The sequence below is a fragment of the Hemitrygon akajei genome, chromosome 7, assembly GCF_048418815.1.
Source record: "Hemitrygon akajei chromosome 7, sHemAka1.3, whole genome shotgun sequence".
In the NCBI taxonomy this organism is placed as follows: Eukaryota; Metazoa; Chordata; class Chondrichthyes; order Myliobatiformes; family Dasyatidae; genus Hemitrygon; species Hemitrygon akajei.
In genome coordinates, this window is record NC_133130.1 from 81,754,918 (window position 1) to 81,772,712 (window position 17,795).

A 17,795-nucleotide genomic window follows, 5' to 3' on the forward strand; every position below is an offset into this window, starting at 1 on the left:
TAAATCCGAATTTGAGAATTTTCCGGATAAGAAAATTGGTCAGTTCCAGCCAACATGAACACAACGTGAAGTTGATGAGCTGGCAAAAGCAGGAATCCTTAGGTGTTCCTGAAAACCCTGTGCTATGAAATTAGAGGATAGACTGGCACATTCCCATCGCCCCTTGGCAATTTTTTTTGATCAATACACCACAGGAAGCATTCCACCTGGATGCGTCATAAAGCAACTGCTCTGCCTGTGACAACATGAAACTGTAGAGAGCTGTGGACTCAGCTCAGCACATGAAGGAAACCACGTCCTCCCCTCTATGGACTCTGTCTACACCTCTTGCTGCATCAGTGAAGCAGCCAACATAATCAAAGACCTTTCCTGCTCTCCCCTCTCCCATCAGGAAGAAAATACAGAAGCCTGAAAACACCACTAGGTTCAAAGAGAGCTTCTAACCCACTCTGGTAAGCCTACTGAATGATTAACCTGTATGATAAGATACTCTTCACTTCACAACCTCACACCTTATTGTCTACCTGCACTTTCATTACGGACAGTACCAACCCTGCGAACAGTATTTTCCAAATGCACTCTTCTGGAAAGCGCTATAGGGCTATGAAATCATAAACTTCATGCCATCGTTAAAAGTTTCTCCCCCCACAAGGTAGTTAGTCTGATCAACCATTCCAGTTAGCACCCCCACCCCCTCTCTCTACCACACCTGTCACTGCACTGCATTGTAAACACTTTAAACCATCATGCCGTTTACATTGTAAATACATGCTGCTATTTATATATTTATGCACATTTTATTCCACATCTGTACTTCGACCTCCAATTGTATTTTTATATGATTCATAATTCTTTATAATTGTTGAACATTATTGTTTTTGTTGCATGTCGTGCCCTGACCAACACACCACAGCGAATTCCCAAAAGCATGGAAGTGAATTTGGCAAATAAAGTTGACCTGTGATCATTTCTCTGTAGCTCTTACACTTAAATTCTGTTATTGTTTTACCTCAATGCACTGTGTGCTGTCTAATCAATTGATCTGTTCGCAAGACAAGCTGTCACTGTGCCTTGGTGCATGCGGCAATAAACCAATTCCAATTCCAATGGAATGTACTGTTCACTTCATGTGCACTAAATGGAAAATAGTGAGAGAAGCAAGGCAATTTATCTCTATACTAGTGTAAATTAGTGATCAGCCAGTTGCTTCACCAGGACAATAGCTTTCATCCAATGCTGTAGTGTAGAAAGAGTTGCTCCTTATCATTAAATGAGCTACAACAGTCTGTGGTCATTGGAAGCTGACAACATGATACAAATACATGATACAAAAGCACGTGCAAATTCTACAGCATTTGTTTCTCAGTCACTCAGCTTGTAAGGTAGTAATTACCAAAAAATGTACAGTTTTGTTAAAAGCACCACAAAAGATACTTGACAAACTCTATCGCATGAGTCTTCAGATATCCCAGTCCAACCGATTCATTAAATGAAGACATGTTGTAGTGAATATTTCGCTCTGGAAAAATAAGAATTCATAAAGGCAGATTAGGAACCATTTAACAGCCAAAACAGAAAACACAGCCTTGACTCTTGCTGTGAACAAGACCAGGAGAAGTGAAATTGTTCAAATTATTTTTTCTGCATCAATGATAGGTTTTTCTACCTTGCCTCAAACCCTCCTGATATTTGCATTTGATCACCATCTGAAAGCTCTCTGCCGGGTCTTATAAGCACGAACACAGTGAGTCAGTTCAATTTATTTCATTAGTCCAGCATTTGGGATTAAAAAGAAGAATTATGAACAACAGTTGGCTTACACCCCTACTGTCCATTATCACCATATCTGATTGATTCTCAAATACACTTTCCCACCCACTCTCCAGGTCCCTTGGTATCTAAACATGCCTCAGACTGCATTTTGAAAATCTTTATTCGCCACACATTCATAGATGTGGTGCTAATTTTTCAAGATTAAAAGAAAAAATATCAGCAAAAGAAATCACAGAAAATTTGGGTTTTATTGTTGTTCAATGTAGCCACGTGCTGCCAGAATGTACTTTCATTTCCTTGGATGCTTCAGGACCTGCTGAGTTCCTCCAGCATTTTGTGTGTGTTTCCAGCAACTGCAGATTTTCTCATGTCTGTGTACTGCTATCCATGTTCAGTATTCACACAGAACTATATATAAATCCTACGCATCACATAATGTGAAGAATTGCATGTCAGTCACTGTGAAATGTGTAAATTCACCGCAATCTGCAATGCACCAAACTGGTGCAGTGAGTACCACTGTGAATAGATTAAGAAAAAAAAGATTTACAGCCAATGATGGACAATAGATTTTTTTCAGTAAAAATTGTTACCCTGAAGCTGTTTTAATTTAATACCTATGCAATTACTGATCATTTAAAATCAGGGTTATATGTTTTTCTCACTGCTTTCTTTATCATACTTCTGCCCAGTGAAGTAAAGAAGGACATACATTTAAAAAAAACTGCAAGAGGTAAAAATGCTGAAGTAAATCAAAACACAAAATTGTGTGTAGAATGCAATATGATTGAGGAAACTGGTGTCTTTGCTGCCATCAAGTGGAAAGCATGTACAAGTTACATTCAACAGGAGAAAATATAAACCAGGATTTCCAGCATTCAATACGGCTATATATTGTGTCACTTTCTAGCGCATGAACCAGAACAACTCAAAAGATCTTTTTTCCACCTCATGGTGGACTAAAAATTTACTTGCCCCAAAATCAATACTTACAACACTCCTGACATCAGTGGCTGGGAAGTTGTTGGAATCAATTGTTAGGGATGAGATTACGGTGTACCTGGAGGCATATGACAAGATAGCCCAAAGCCAGCATGGTTTCCTGAAAGGAAAACCCTGCCTGGCTAACCTACTGCAATTCTTTGAGGAAATTACAAGCAGGGTTGACAAAGGAGGTGTAGGAGACGTGGTGTACTTGGATTTTCAGAAGGCCTTTGACAAGGTGCTGCACATGAGGCTGTTCAGCAAGATAAGAGCCCATGGAATTACAGGGAAGTTACTAGCATGGCTGGAGCATTGGCTGGTCGGCAGAAAACAGAGAGTGGGAATAAAGGGATCCTATTCTGGCTGGCTGCCGGTTACCAGTGGAGATCCACAGGGGTCGGTGTTGGGACCGCTGCTTTTTACGATGCATGTCAATGATTTAGAGTACGATATTAATGGAATTGTGGCTAAATTTGCCAATGATACAAAGATAGGTGGAGGAGGGGGTAGTGTTGAAGAAACAGAGAGCCTGTGGACAGACTTGGATAGTTTAGGGGAATGGGCAAAGAAGTGGCAAATGAAATACAATGTTGGAAAGTGTATGGTCATGCACTTTGGTGGAAGAAACAAACAGGCAGACTATTATTTAGATGGGAAGAGAATTCAAAATGCAGAGTTGCAAAGGGACTTGGGAGTCTTTGTTCAAGATACCCTGAAGGTTAACCTCCAGGTTGAGTCGGTGGTGAAGAAGGCAAATGCAATGTTGGCATTCTTTTCTAGAGGTATAGAATATAAGAGCAGGGATGTGATGTTGAGGCTCTATAAGGCACTCGTGAGACCACACTTGCAGTTTTGTGTGCAGTTTTGGGCTCCTTATTTTAGAAAGGATGTACTGACATTGGAGAGGGTTCAGAGAAGATTCACGAGAATGTTTCCAGGAATGAAAGGGTTACCGTATGAGGAACGTCTGGCAGCTCTTGGGCTGTATTCCCTGGAGTACAAGAGAATGAGGGGGATCTCATAGAAACATTCCGAATGTTAAAAGGCCTGAACAGATTAGATACGGCAAAGTTATTTCCCACGGTAGGGGATTATAGGACAAGAGGGCACAACTTCAGGATTGAAGGATGTCCTTTTAGAACTGAGATGCGGGAAATAACTTCAATCAGAGGGTGGTAAATCTGTGGAATTTGTTGCCACGAGCAGCTGTGGAGACCAAGTCATTGGGTGTATTTAAGGCAGAGATAGATAGGTTCTTGATTAACCAGGGCATCAAAAGGTATGGGGTGAAAGCAAGGGAGTGGGGATGACTGGAAGAAATGGATCAGCCCAGGATTGAATGGTGGAACAGACTCGATGGGCCAAATGGCCTACTTCTGCACCTATATTTTATGGTGCTTAAGGCCCAATGGGGCAAAACAGGAGGTCACTTCAAAAAACAACCCCCTCCCCTAATCACCACCAAAAAGCATGGAGCAGCAGAGGAAGAAGTACTGATCATATCAACACAATCTGTGGAAGAGCAGCATTCGTGGAGGAAAGAAATTGTCCAGGTTTCGGGTAGAACTGAGAGTGGAGAGTGAGCATAAAGACAGGAAAGGGAATGACAAAAGAGGATTCCAAGGCGACTGGTGGACTGAGGAGGGTGCAAGATGACAGGCAGGTGGTGCCAGATAGGGAATATAGTAAGGGCAAGGTTGGAAAGCCGTGGAGGCAGGCAAAGAGAGAGAGAGCGAGAAAAAGGGAAAGAAAAAACAGCAGGATGAGGGACTTGTGAATTGTAGCTGGATGGGAATAAATGTACTGATTGTGTCAGCTAGCCAAACAGCGAGTCCATGAAGCAGCACTGCCCGAGAATAGGGACGTGAGGTGGAAGTTCGCAGGGATGCACTCTCAAATATATGGTGCAATACCCAGCCTGTCAGGCTTAACCTAGGAGCTGACAAGGAGTAAGGCAGCATCCATATCAAAAATGTTGTTGAAGATCGCGCAGTCAGGAGAGCATCATTTTTACTGTCCAGGTGATCGGCACTTAGATGCCTAACGCTGGCAACACACCAACATCAGTGAAAGCACCTGATAGAACAAGTTTCTAATTTCACTGAGATACAGATCAAGCCAAACAAAGACTACGACGTGACTCTGTAAAATTGTAGTCTGATCCTTTCCAGAGACTGGATATCTACCTGTTGCTAGTAGAGTATGCGTGAGCAAGCTGCAGTTCTGTGAGAATAGAGGATGCCTCACTAGATCCACAGGGAATGGATAGCTCCTTTCTGGGAGGTTTTGCCAGGGCTGGCAGGAATGTGTAGGCCATCACAGCAAATCTCGACCTCTCTGTCTGTCTGCTCCAAAGAGAATCCAAGTGGTATTGCGGGGATCTGAAGCAATCTCCACTTGAGATTTCAACTCCCTCTACTGGTTCCTGGGTAATGTTCTTGCAAGTGCCCTGCAATCAGCCTCCCAGGCAGAGACAGCTCCAGGTGTAAAATATTCCTTCCAGGGAGAAACCCACATGAGTGTGTTTCAGTGGCATATGTTCATCCAGTTCCACGAGAGGGAGGAACCATCAAGCAGCTGTGCAGAGGAGATGTACCTCCACAACTAGGCTAGATCATTAGGATGCCAGTATGATAAGGAAGCATTAGTGTCACCGGATTGACTGCAAAATTTCCAACTCAGCTTCATTGTCAATTTTTTTCTTTTCCCAAGATTCTTAACTCATGTTCTCAGAATTATTTGCAGAATTTGCCTTTTTTACAAATTGTCTGTCAGTCTTTGTTTATAGTTTTTCATAAATTCTATTGTGTTTCTTTACTTTCCTATAAATGCCTGCAAGAAAATACTGTTGAATACTATGTAATACTGTTGAAAATAATCTTTTTTGTGCTGTATAGGCTAGTTTTCCTTCTCCATTTAATACAATCTGACAAAGAGACATTTGGCAAAACACTTTTGAGTGGAAATGTTCAAGAAAAAATATACTTAGCAGCTTGGCCTTATTGTGATGCAAAGCCACAAATTTAACCAATGCAAAAACGTAAACTGAGATTGTAATGCTCAAATCACATAAATGCTAAATCCTTTGCTTTCGTTGTAATAAGACAGAAAGTGGTAACTCAACTTTGAAGGTGCCACTGTGGCCAATGTCTGCAATAATAACCGTGGGACAAGGAATGCAATGTTGTTTCCTGATTCAGAAACATTCTGAGGGAAGGCCTCCCTCTTAGACAGTGCAAGCTCTTCTTCACTATTATCATAAAGGCTTAAACTCAGAACCCACACATTAGCAGAGATGCCAAAGCCTTGGGAAGAATGCAGAAAAAGTTTATAAGAGTTCTTCCAGTCATATGGATAGTCTGCAGAAGCTGGGGTTGAGTTGTTTGAAATGTCAAGATGGGATTCAACAGCAGTGTTTAAAATTGCAAAGAAACTCAGAAGACCAGAGAGAAACTGCTCCTGTTGTCTCTGGGGTCAACAGCCAGGAAAAGTGACTGGAAAAAGAAGGAAGAATGACAAGAAGGAAAGGTTTGAGCTGCGAGTAGTTTGCATCTGGAATATAGAAGAACATTAATGGCTTATACAGAAGATTGAGGAGGAGGATAATTACCTGAGAGTAAGAAAATTGCATGACTATGGTGAGAAGGTAGTGAGACGGGCAGTCGGACGGGACTAGTTAAATTGTCCTTGCATACATTAATCACACAATCAATGAGCTTCTGGTGTCCACTTTTGCTGTAACTTTTGTCTGATGTTTTAGAAAGAAGCACAAATCTAAAAAAAAGTAGACTCATGTGTCCTTACTAAAAAAATGTATCAGAATCAGGTTTAATATCACTGACATGTGTCATGAAATTTTTTAACTTAGCAGCTGCAGTACAATGTAAAACATAAATATTTCAATCTGCCCAATGCTCATTTTTTTAGATATCTCCAAATTAGACACTTTATTGCTCCTTTAATTCCTAACTTTCCTGAAATGCCTGCGAAAAATGCTATGGACTTATGTCTTTCCATTAATCTACTAGGTAAAGGTTTAATATCAATTATTCGAGATAAATTAGCAGCCTTACGACGGGCCCCTGTGGATAAAATTAAAATGGCCTGGGAGCAGGATTTAAATACCTCCTTATCCGATGAGAGCTGGGACTCGATTCTCAAATCGGTTAATTCAACTTCTTTTTGTGCTTGCCATTGCCTTTTACAGTTTAAGATTGTTCATAGAGCCCATATGTCTAAATCTAAACTATCTCGATTCTACCCTAACATTAGTCCGCTCTGTGATAAATGCAAGAGGGGCGTGGCCTCTCTCATCCATATGTACTGGTTCTGTCCTAGCTTGGAGAAATTTTGGAAAGATGTCTTCACTACGTTATCGTGATTTCTGAATCAGCACCTAGAACCAAACCCCTTAATTGCTTTGTTCGGTTTCTGGGGCGAGACAGATTTACGTCTGAGTCCGACCAAATGCCGAATATTATCCTTTGCCTCTCTCCTGGCTAGACGCTTGATCCTCCTGAGATGGAGAGATGTTGCCCCGCCCACTCATGTTCAATGGCTTAACGGCATTATGGCCTGCTTGGACCTCAAAAAAATTCATTATTCAGTTCTTAATTCGGATCTAAAGTTCCATAAGGTCTGGGGACCTTTTATCGAGTACTTTCATAACCTTCCTCTTGACTAGGGTTTTTTTTTTCTTTTCGGTCCCTTGCTTTCAGCTCCCTTTTTTTTCTGGTAGTAGGCATTATTATCCTCTGTTGCTAAGTGTATTCACAGTCTGGGAGTTTGATTGTCTTGATTTATATTCTCTATATTGTGTTGTGGTTGGTCTGGAGTTGTTTTTTTTTGTGTTGTGGGGCTTGGGGAGGATACTAAGTTTACTTGTCTTCAATTTAGGTGCTTTTTTGTCAAATTCTCTTCCTTTGTAGCATATTGTCATTGTATGCTTAATTTTGCACTGTATTAATGTTCCTCATTGGGATTTGGTGTTTTTAATTTGTAAAATGTATAGAAAAACTAATAAAAAAAATTTAAAAAAAACATAAATATTGAAAAAAGTATTACAGTAAACATACGTGTATATTAAGAGGTTAAATTCAAATAAGTGATGTAAAAATAGTTAATTAAAAAAAGTAGTGTGGTAGTGTTCATGAATTCAATGTCCATTTAGAAATCGGATGGCTGAGGGGAAGAAGCTGTGCCTGAGTCATTGACAGCGTGCCTTTAAGATTCTGTACCTCCTTCTTGATGGTAATCATGAGAAGGGGGCATATCCTGGGTGGTGGGGGTCCTTAATAATGGATGCTGCCTTCCAGAGGCACCACTCTTTAAAGATGTCTTGGATACTATGGAGGTTATTACCCAAGATGGAGTTGACTAATTTTACAACATTCTACAACTTCTTTTGATCCTGTGCTGTAGCTCCCACCCCCCCATACCAGACAGCAATGCAGCCTGTCAGAATGCTCTCCATGATCTATCTGTAGAAATTTTCTAGTGTTTTAGGTGACAAACCAAATCTCCTCAAACTCCTAATGAAATACAGCTGCTGTCTTGCCTCCTTTATCACTGCATCAATATGTTGGGACCAGGTTAGATCCACAGAGACACTAACACCCAGGAGCTTGAAATTGCTCACTCTCTCTGCTTCTGATCCCTCTGTGAGGATTGGTTCATAGTTCCCTCGTCCCACCCTTTCTGAAGTCCACAATCTGCTCTTTGTTCCTACTGATGTTGAGTGCAAGATTGTTGCTGCAACACCACTCAACCAGCTGGTGTATCTCACTCCTGTACACCCTCTCGTCTCCAGCTGAGATTCTGCCAACAATGGTAATATAATCAGCAAATTTAAAGGTGGCATTTGAGCTATGCATAACCATACAGTTATGGGTGTAGAGAGAGTAGAGCAGAGGACTAAATATACATCCCTGAGGTGCACCAGTGTTTTTTGTCAGTGCGGATGAAATGTTATTACCAATCTGCACAGATTGTGGTCTTTCAGTTAGGAAGTCGAGTATACAATTGCAGAGGGAGGTACAGACGCTCAACTTCTGTAGCTTTTTGATCAGGACGGTAAGAATAATGCTGGTAAATGCTGAGTTATAGTCAATGAATAGCATCCTGAGATTAGTATTTGATTTGTCCAGGTGTTCCAAGGCCACATGGAGAATCACTGAAACAAGGAACACTGCATCTCAATCAGTGAGAGAAAATTAGCTATTACATGTTACAGCCCATTTATAAACTCACCTTTCTGTTAGTTTAAAAAAAACTGTAAGAGTTCTCTGCACTAGTGTTAATAGTGAATATCACACCACAGAGCTGCTACATCATTATAGTCACCTTCTTAGAGGAAGAAAAAAAATTGCATAGCAGACTGAGTAATTCTAGACTGATGGCATTTAAATAAAGCTTTGATTCATAGAAAGATCATCTCCATTTTCTTTTGGGAGCTTCAGGAAGAACTACACACGTGGATACTTCCAGGTGAAACAACCAAACCATAATGTTGCAAAGCATTCTGGGATCTAGATCATGACTTCAACTGGATCGATTAAGTACTTGAGGTTGTTATTTCCGACACAAGGGAAGAGTACTATTGTAATAGCATTTCACTCGAACATTTCACTCAATCAGAAAAAGAGTACAGGCCCTGGAAATCTTAATGAAAAACAGGAAACACTGGCAGCATCTGTGGAAAAAGATATATAGTTTATAGTTAAACAACAACACTCACAAAATGCTGGTGGAACACAGCAGGCCAGGCAGCATCTATAGGGAGAAGCGCTGTCGACGTTTCGGGCCGAACAAACATCAACAGCGCTTCTCCCTATAGATGCTGCCTGGCCTGCTGTGTTCCACCAGCATTTTGTGTGTGTTGTTGTTTGAATTTCCAGCATCTGCAGATTTCCTCGTGTTTGCTCTTATAGCTTATAGTTAACATTTTACATCATAAGCCTTCATCAGAATTGATTCATGATACTTATGAAGGGTCCAGACCTGAAAAGTTAACTGTTTCCCTGTCAAAGTTCAAAGTACATCTATGTCACCATAGGCAACCTTGAGATTCATTTTCTGGTGGACATTCACATTAAATACACGGGTATACAACAGAATCAATGAAAGACTGCACCCAATGAGATGGACAAACTCCAATGTGCAGGAGACAACAAACGGTGCAAATACAAAAATAAACTAATAACAATAATAATAAAAAATAAATAAGCAATAAATATCAAGAACATGAGATCAAGAGTCCTTGAAAGTGAGTCTATAGGTTGTGGGAACTGTTCTGTGATGGAGTGAGTGAAGTTATCCTCTGGTTCAAGAGCCTGATGGTTGAGGGGTAATAACTGTTCATGAACCTGGTGGTGTGGGTCTCGAGGCTCTCATATCTCCTTCCTGATGGCAGCAGCCAGAAGAAAACGTGGCCTGTATGGTGGGGGTTCTCAATGATGGATGCTGACTCCCTCTGACAGCACATCATCTCCTTTGGAGGAGATGTCGTTGCCAATCCAAACTGACCAGGGTCCAAAAGTGAGGAAGTCGAGGATCCAGTTGCACAAGGAGGTATTGAGGTTGGGAGGGCTTTACCTGAGATGGACTGAGCTGTAGCTACTACTTTTTGTAGGCTTTTCCATTCAAGGGCATTGACGTTTCCATACCAGGTTGTGATACAGCCAGTTAATATATTCTTCACGGCACATTGATAGAGAATTGTCTAAGTTTTAGATGACATGCCAAATCCTGACAAACTTCTAAGAAAAGGTACTGTTATGCTTTCTTTCAAATGGCACTTAAGTGCGGAACCCAGGACAGATCCTCCGAAGTGACAACAAGAAATTTAAAGTTGCTGACCACTTCTGATCCTCTGATGAGGACTGGCTCAGGGAGCTCCGGTTTCCTCTTCCTGCAGTCAATAATCAGCTCTTGGTCTTGCTGACGTTGAGTGAGAGGTTATTGCCATGGTACCACTCAGACAGATTTTCATCTCCCGCCCAGATGCTGATTTATTACTGCCTTTCATTCGGTCAATGACAGTGGTGTCTCCAGCAAACTTAAATATGGCATTGAAGCTGCTCTTTGCCTCACAGTCGTAAGTATAAAGTGAGTCATGTAGCAAACTAGCACATGGCCTTGTGACACATCTGTGCTGATGGTGATTATGGAGGAGATGTTGTTGCCAATCCAAACTGCCTGGGGTCCAAAAGTGAGGAAGTCGAGGATCCACTTGCACAAGGAGGTATTGAGGTCGAGGTCTTGAAGGTTATTGATTACTTTTGAAAGCCAAGCTGTAGTCAACGAAGAGCATCCTGATGTATGCATCTTCATGTTCTAGGGTTGAGTGAATAGCCAATGAAATGGCATCTACAATTGACCTGTTGTGATGCAACAGTACACAAATTGAAGCGGATGTAAGTCACTCCTCAGGCAGGAGTTGATATGCTTCATCTCCAACCTCTCAAAGCTCTTCATCACAGTGGATTTAAGTATTTCTGGATGATAGTCATTGAGGAAGATTACCATGTTCTTCTTAGGCACCAGTATCTATGAAGACTGATTGAAGCAGGTGGATTCCTCAGACTGCTGAATAGATAAGTGAAGGATATCAGTAAACACACCCGCCAGTTGATCAGAACAGATCTTCAGAACTTGGCCAGATACCCCATCTGGGTTGGATGCTTTCAGTGGGTTCATCCTCATGAAGGATGCTCTAATATCGGCCTCAGAGACTGAAGTCACACGATCATTGGGGGCTGTGGGAGTTCATGACTTTGCCTCCATGTCTTGATGGTCAAAACGAGCATAAGAGGAATTGAGCTCATCTGGGAGCAAAGCCTTGTTGTCACCTATGTTGCTTGGTTTCACTTTGTGAGAGGTGACAGCACTCAAGCCCTGCCACAGCTGTCGGGTGCCCTTCACCGATTCAAGTTTGGTCTGGAATTTTCACTTCGCTTTCTGCTACCATCTGGCCTGCTGAGCATTCCCAGCATTTCCTATATCTATTCCTCTCTGTGTATAGTTGAACTTCAATCGCATTATGCTGAAAACAGTTCTTTGTGATTGATTTTGTAGGACTATAATGTTTCATTTAGCTTCTTATTTTGGTCCTAAGCCATTAGGTGCAACCAAGAAGATTCTGCACTAACAGTAAACTAAAATTTTCAATTTCCTTCCCTTCCTGAATGAAATCAAAGAATGCAAGGCTAACCAGTGGCATATTGACAGTAAACGGAAGAGAACATGGGAGACATAATTATATAAGCACAGAAGAGTGTGTGTGCTAAGCTGTATTAACTATTCATGCTTTTGAATAGAATACATTTGGATTCAAAGACAAAAATTCAGCTCACAGGAATGATACTTAATGTCTTGTTCATTCCATTGAGAAATTTACTTAAAAAATCCTCTCAGATGTGGACAATATGCTTCCTGTACGCAATGCTAACCTATACTTTCAAGGTAAGCAGAAATGGATATTTGAATCAAAGTTGGTATTAACTTCAGGTTGAGAATTGTGTTAGCGCGTGGCCAAGTGGTTAAGGCGTTTGTTTAGTTATCTGAAGGTCGCTAGTTCGAGCCTTGGCTGAGGCTTGTGTATGTGTCCTTGAGCAAGGCACTTAACCACACATTGCTCTGTGATGACACTGGTGCCAAGCTGCATGGGTCCTACTGCCCTTCCCTTGGACAACACTGGTGGCGTGGAGAGGAGAGACTTGCAGCTTGGGCAACTGCCGGTTGGAGTTGTTAAAATACATTAGGACGGATAAGTCCCCGGGGCCTGACGGAATACTCCCCAGGCTGCTCCACGAGGCAAGGAAAGAGATTGCTGAACGTCTGGCTAGGATCTTTATGTCCTCGTTGTCCACGGGAATGGTACCGGAGGATTGGAGGGAGGCAAATGCTGTCCCCTTGTTCAAAAAAGGTAGTAGGGATAGTCCAGGTAATTATAGACCAGTTAGCCCTACGTCTGTGGTGGGAAAGCTGTTGGAAAAGATTCTTAGAGATAGGATCTATGGGCATTTAGAGAATCATGGTCTGATCAGGGACAGTCAGCATGGCTTTGTGAAGGGCAGATCGTGCCTAACAAGCCTGATAGAGTTCTTTGAGGAGGTGACCAGGCAGATAGATGAGGGTAGTGCAGTGGATGTGATCCACATGGATTTTAGTAGGGCATTTGACGAGGTTCCACACAGTAGGCTTATTCAGAAAGTCAGAAGGCATGGGATCCAGGGAAGTTTGGCCAGGTGGATTCAGAATTGGCTTGCCTGCTGAAGGCAGAGGGTCGTGGTGGAGGGAGTACATTCAGATTGGAGGGTTGTGACTAGTGGTGTCCCACAAGGATCTGTTCTGGGACCTCTACTTTTTGTGATTTTTATTAACAACCTGGATGTGGGGGTAGAAGGGTGTGTTGGCAAGTTTGCAGACGACACAAAGGTTGGTGGTGTTGTAGATAGTGTAGAGGATTGTCGAAGATTGCAGAGAGACATTGATAGGATGCAGAAGTAGGCTGAGAAGTGGCAGATGGAGTTCAACCCGGAGAAGTGTGAGGTGGTACACTTTGGAAAGACAAACTCCAAGGCAGAGTACAAAATAAATGGCAGGATACTTGGTAGTGTGGAGGAGCAGAAAGATCTGGGGGTACATGTCCACAGATCCCTGAAAATTGCCTCACAGGTAGATAGGGTAGTTAAGAAAGCTTATGGGGTGTTAGCTTTCGAGGGATAGAGTTTAAGAGACGCGATGTAATGAAGCAGCTGTATAAAACTCTAGTTAGGCACTTGGAGTACTGTGTCCAGTTCTGGTCGCCTCACTATACGAAGGATGTGGAAGCATTGGAAAGAGTACAGAGGAGATTTACCAGGATGCTGCCTGGTTTAGAGAGTATGGATTATGATCAGAGATTAAGGGAGCTAGGGCTTTACTCTTTGGAGAGAAGGAGGATGAGAGGAGACATGATAGAGGTGTACAAGATATTAAGAGGAATAGACAGAGTGGACAGCCAGCGCCTCTTCCCCAGGGCACCACTGCTCAGTACAAGAGGACATGGCTTTAAGGTAAGGGGAGGGAAGTTCAAGGGGGATATTAGAGGAAGAGTTTTTACTAAGAGAGTGGTTGGTGCATGGAATGCACTGCCTGAGTCAGTGGTGGAGGCAGATACACTAGTGATATTTAAGAGACTACTAGACAGGTATATGGAGGAATTTAAGGTGGGGGGGTTATATGGGAGGCAGGGTTTGAGGGTTGGCACAACATTGTGGGCCGAAGAGCCTGCAATGTGTCGTACTATTCTATGTTCTATAATTAAGATACTGTAGGTAGTTATAGGCATAAGACTATGCTAATATAATAACTGAAATATGTGACTTTTATCTTCATACATTAATTACCACCTTTGAATACCACTGAATGCTTTAACAACTATTGCATACCTTCTGCTACCTTAAAACCTTGAAACTTCACCGGTTGTGCATAGTTGACCATGGCAGATAAGTAAGGATGTATATTTGTGGTGGCACCAACATATGTATAAGATGATACCCATGCCTGCTCATCTTCAACCGTTATTGTTCCCTGTAAAATAAAATAGAGAAACTTTTGAGCAGTTTTTTAAAATCACAATGTAGTTAATATTTGGTTTTCTAGAAGATACTTAGGAAATTTTTTAACAATCTTGTTCCGAAAACTTGATTATAACAATGATCTTAAATGTAAATCTCAATGGCCGTGATCGATTGCAAATTGGATATCATCTGTAAATTAACAAAAAATAACAATCACTTAAGATATTTATTCATGAGGGCAGCATAGTGGCTCTATGCTGTTAGTGCAATTAGTAAAATTGCAGCCTCACAGTTCCAGAAATCTGGGTTGACTCCCAACCGCTGGTGTCTTCTGCTCAAAGGTTACATGCATCCCATAACCACATGGGTTTACTCCCAAAGAAGAATGAATTGGTAGGTTTATTGACCACTGTAAATTGCCCCATACAAAAAAGTGTAGAATCCAGGGAGAATTGCAGGGGGAATGTAGGAAGAATAAAATAAGTTCAGGTAAGATTGATGTGAAAATGTGTGCTTTATGGTTGATGTGGAGTCAGTGGGCTGAAACAGCTGCTTATGTAACTGTGACCTTAAGTAATTACTATTTTTAAAAGCACATAAAACAGGTAAAAATAGTAACTTTAATACTTTTCTTCCTCGCAAATGTAAAGTCTCTATGCTTGATTTTTACTGTTCTGAAGTTGCTAAGTATTGAGAAATTCCGGCAGGGCTAGGCTCCATCACTCAGCTCCAGGTGGCACACACTGGCAAAGGTCAGCCAGTATATATAGGTGTCCTAAACCCACTGGACTTAGCAGGGTGTGCATCCCACGCAGAAAAATCGGCAAAAAAATATCATAGTCTGGGTCCATCTTAAAAGTTAGAGGTTATATGTGCTTAAAATAAACTCAATTATATATTCAGTTATGCTACTAATGGATCAGAAAAGAGCCGACTAAAAACAATGAATATCTCTGGACATTTCTTTAAGTGATGACCAATAATCGCAAAATATGTCCCCACTTTTACTAATGGTTTTTGAAAAACGTGTGCACATTTTATGTCAACTATTCTGGCACATAACCTATAATCATTTAAATTTAAACTAGAACTCAGAACATAGAGAACAGTACAACACAGTACAGCCCACGATGTTGTGATAAACCTTTAATTTACTTGAAGATCAATCTCATCCTTCCCTCCCACACAGTCCTCCATTTTCTTACACCTATGTGCCAACTAACACCTGAAAGCAAAGGAAATGGGGAGTATCTGCCACAGTTTGTCCACGTTGGTACAAATGGTGGTGACTTTGAATTTGCAGCACCTGGCACTTTATTTGCCCTGGTTCCTACAAAGTCGCAGTTGTACAACACCATGCAACTGAGATCCAAATGATTTTATATCTATGCCTTCTAGCACATTTAATTCTCAGACATCTCAGGAAAACAACTTCTCTTTGACTATTTTTTTTAAAAAGGTGTCCTCTCTGGCAAGGGATCAGGAACAAGTGTTGAGAAACATTTGTAAATCGTTACGATGGGAGTGGTTCACCATAGCCTCCATCTGTTGTTCCGTACAAAACAAGACAGTGACTTACATTCAAATTTGTTGATGTTGTTTCTTAAAGCATATGCTCACCAGACTGCAACAAAGGTAAGATGGACGAGGAACTTTTTCATGGCATCTTTGTTGCATCATAACAAGGAGTTAGTAGCAGTAACACCTCGACAGTGAAAAATAAAATTGGGTAAAATATTCCTGCAAGTCACCTCTCGTGCCTCTCTCTCTGTAGTTGGAAAAATATTTACATTGCTGCAGGACTGAGTGCCATTGCTTTCAAGGCATGTAATGACAATGTTCAAAGCAAAGTAAACTTTGTTATCAAAGTACATATCTGTCACCATATACAACCCTGAAATTCATTTTCCTGTGGGCATACTCAGCAAAACTATAGAATAGTAACCATAACAGGATTGATGAATGATCAACCCGAGTGCAAAAGACAACAAACAGTGCAAATGCAAATATAAATAATTGCAATAAATAATAAGAACATGAGGTAACGAGATAAAGAGTCCTTAAAATTGAGATCACTGGTTGTGGGATACATCTCAATGATGGGGCAAGCTGGTGTAATTAACTCCTTTTATTCAACAGCCTGATGGCTGAAGGGCAGTAATTGTCTTGAACCTGGTGGTGTGCGTCCTGAGAGTCTTGTACCTTCTAAATAATGGCAGCAATGAGAAGAGAACATGGCCTGGATGGTGGGGATCGCCAATGATGGATGCTGCTTTCCTATGACATTTCATGTGGAACTGCTCAAAGGTTTGGGAGCATTTTACCCATGATGTTCTGAACTAAATCCACCAGCTTTTGTAGGATTTTCCATTCAAGGCATTGGTGATTCCACACCAGGCCGTAATGCAACCAGTCAATACATCCTTCACTACACATCTATAGAAGTTTGTCAAAGTCTTAGATGTCATGCCAAATCTCTGTGAGCACCTAAGGAAATCGAGGCGCTGTCATCTTTTCTTCCCAACTGCACTTGCATGCTGGATCTGGGACAGAACACCTGAAATAGTGACACCCATGAATTTAAAGTTGCAAACCCTCTCAACCTCTGATCCTCCAGTGTGGACTGGCAAAAAGCCCTCTGGTTTCTCTCTCTAGTCTACAATTAGTTCCTTGGTCTTGCTGACATTGAGCGAGAGGTTGTTGTTATAGGCATACTTGCAAAAAGGTTTCTAAAAGGAATTATAACCACGCAGCAGCCTTTGAGGTCAACTAAAGAAGGTATCCCATGGGTTACAGATTAGACTAAAGGAGAGCCACACGTACCTTCAACGTCTCTACTTCAAGTTCTACTTTAGCTTATTCACTGTTAATTTTTAGCAGTTTGTGAATTGTTGTTGACAGAGGAAAAGCAAAAAGAAATTTGGCTATCCTTACATAATCTTTAATATGGTCAACAAATGATCTGTAATTAGTACACATCAATTTTGATTTCAATTTAAATAACTTAAACATATTCATAAAAAAGGGTTCCAACTTTTTCTGTAATTAGGCACAAATAAAGGACTTCTGGCTTTGATAACTGAGATGGAGATAGACTTGGAGTGGAATTACACATTTTAGTTAGTTTGTTTTCTACAAACAAACCCATTTTTTTCTGCAAGTAAGGATATATAAAACATCAAATTTCAGGAAAGAAGCAAAATACTTCTAGATCACTTCAAGAGCAGGGCTGAGGACAAGCAGAACTGCAGTGACATGAGTAATCTGCAATGATACTTTCTACTTTCTAGTGTAGAATGAATGGCAAAAAAGAGAAGTTGATTTAAAGAAAAAAGTACCAAAGTTTCACCAAACAAAACTCACCTTTTTGTTATTTTCCTGTTCAGCATCTTCAATTACCTACAAAAATAAAGGCACTCTATTTTTGTTCCTCTCTCACCAAGCAATTAAAATGATCAAAATTTATTTGGATAG

The 17,795-nt window shown here is 41.1% G+C and overlaps 1 protein-coding gene across 9 annotated transcripts in view; it reads right to left on the minus strand.

The window, feature by feature from the left end:
* Positions 1-17,795, minus strand: part of plcb4a (phospholipase C, beta 4a) — a 540,859-nt gene that overhangs the window by 130,583 nt on the left and 392,481 nt on the right. For all 9 annotated transcript variants that reach the window (XM_073051319.1, XM_073051318.1, XM_073051315.1 and 6 more), the window contains 3 exons: positions 17,685-17,720; positions 14,190-14,331; positions 1,435-1,519 (listed from right to left, as the gene is read on the minus strand). In XM_073051319.1, coding sequence (XP_072907420.1) covers positions 1,435-1,519; positions 14,190-14,331; positions 17,685-17,720 — 263 coding nt within the window. The remainder of the gene's footprint in view (positions 1-1,434; positions 1,520-14,189; positions 14,332-17,684; positions 17,721-17,795) is intronic.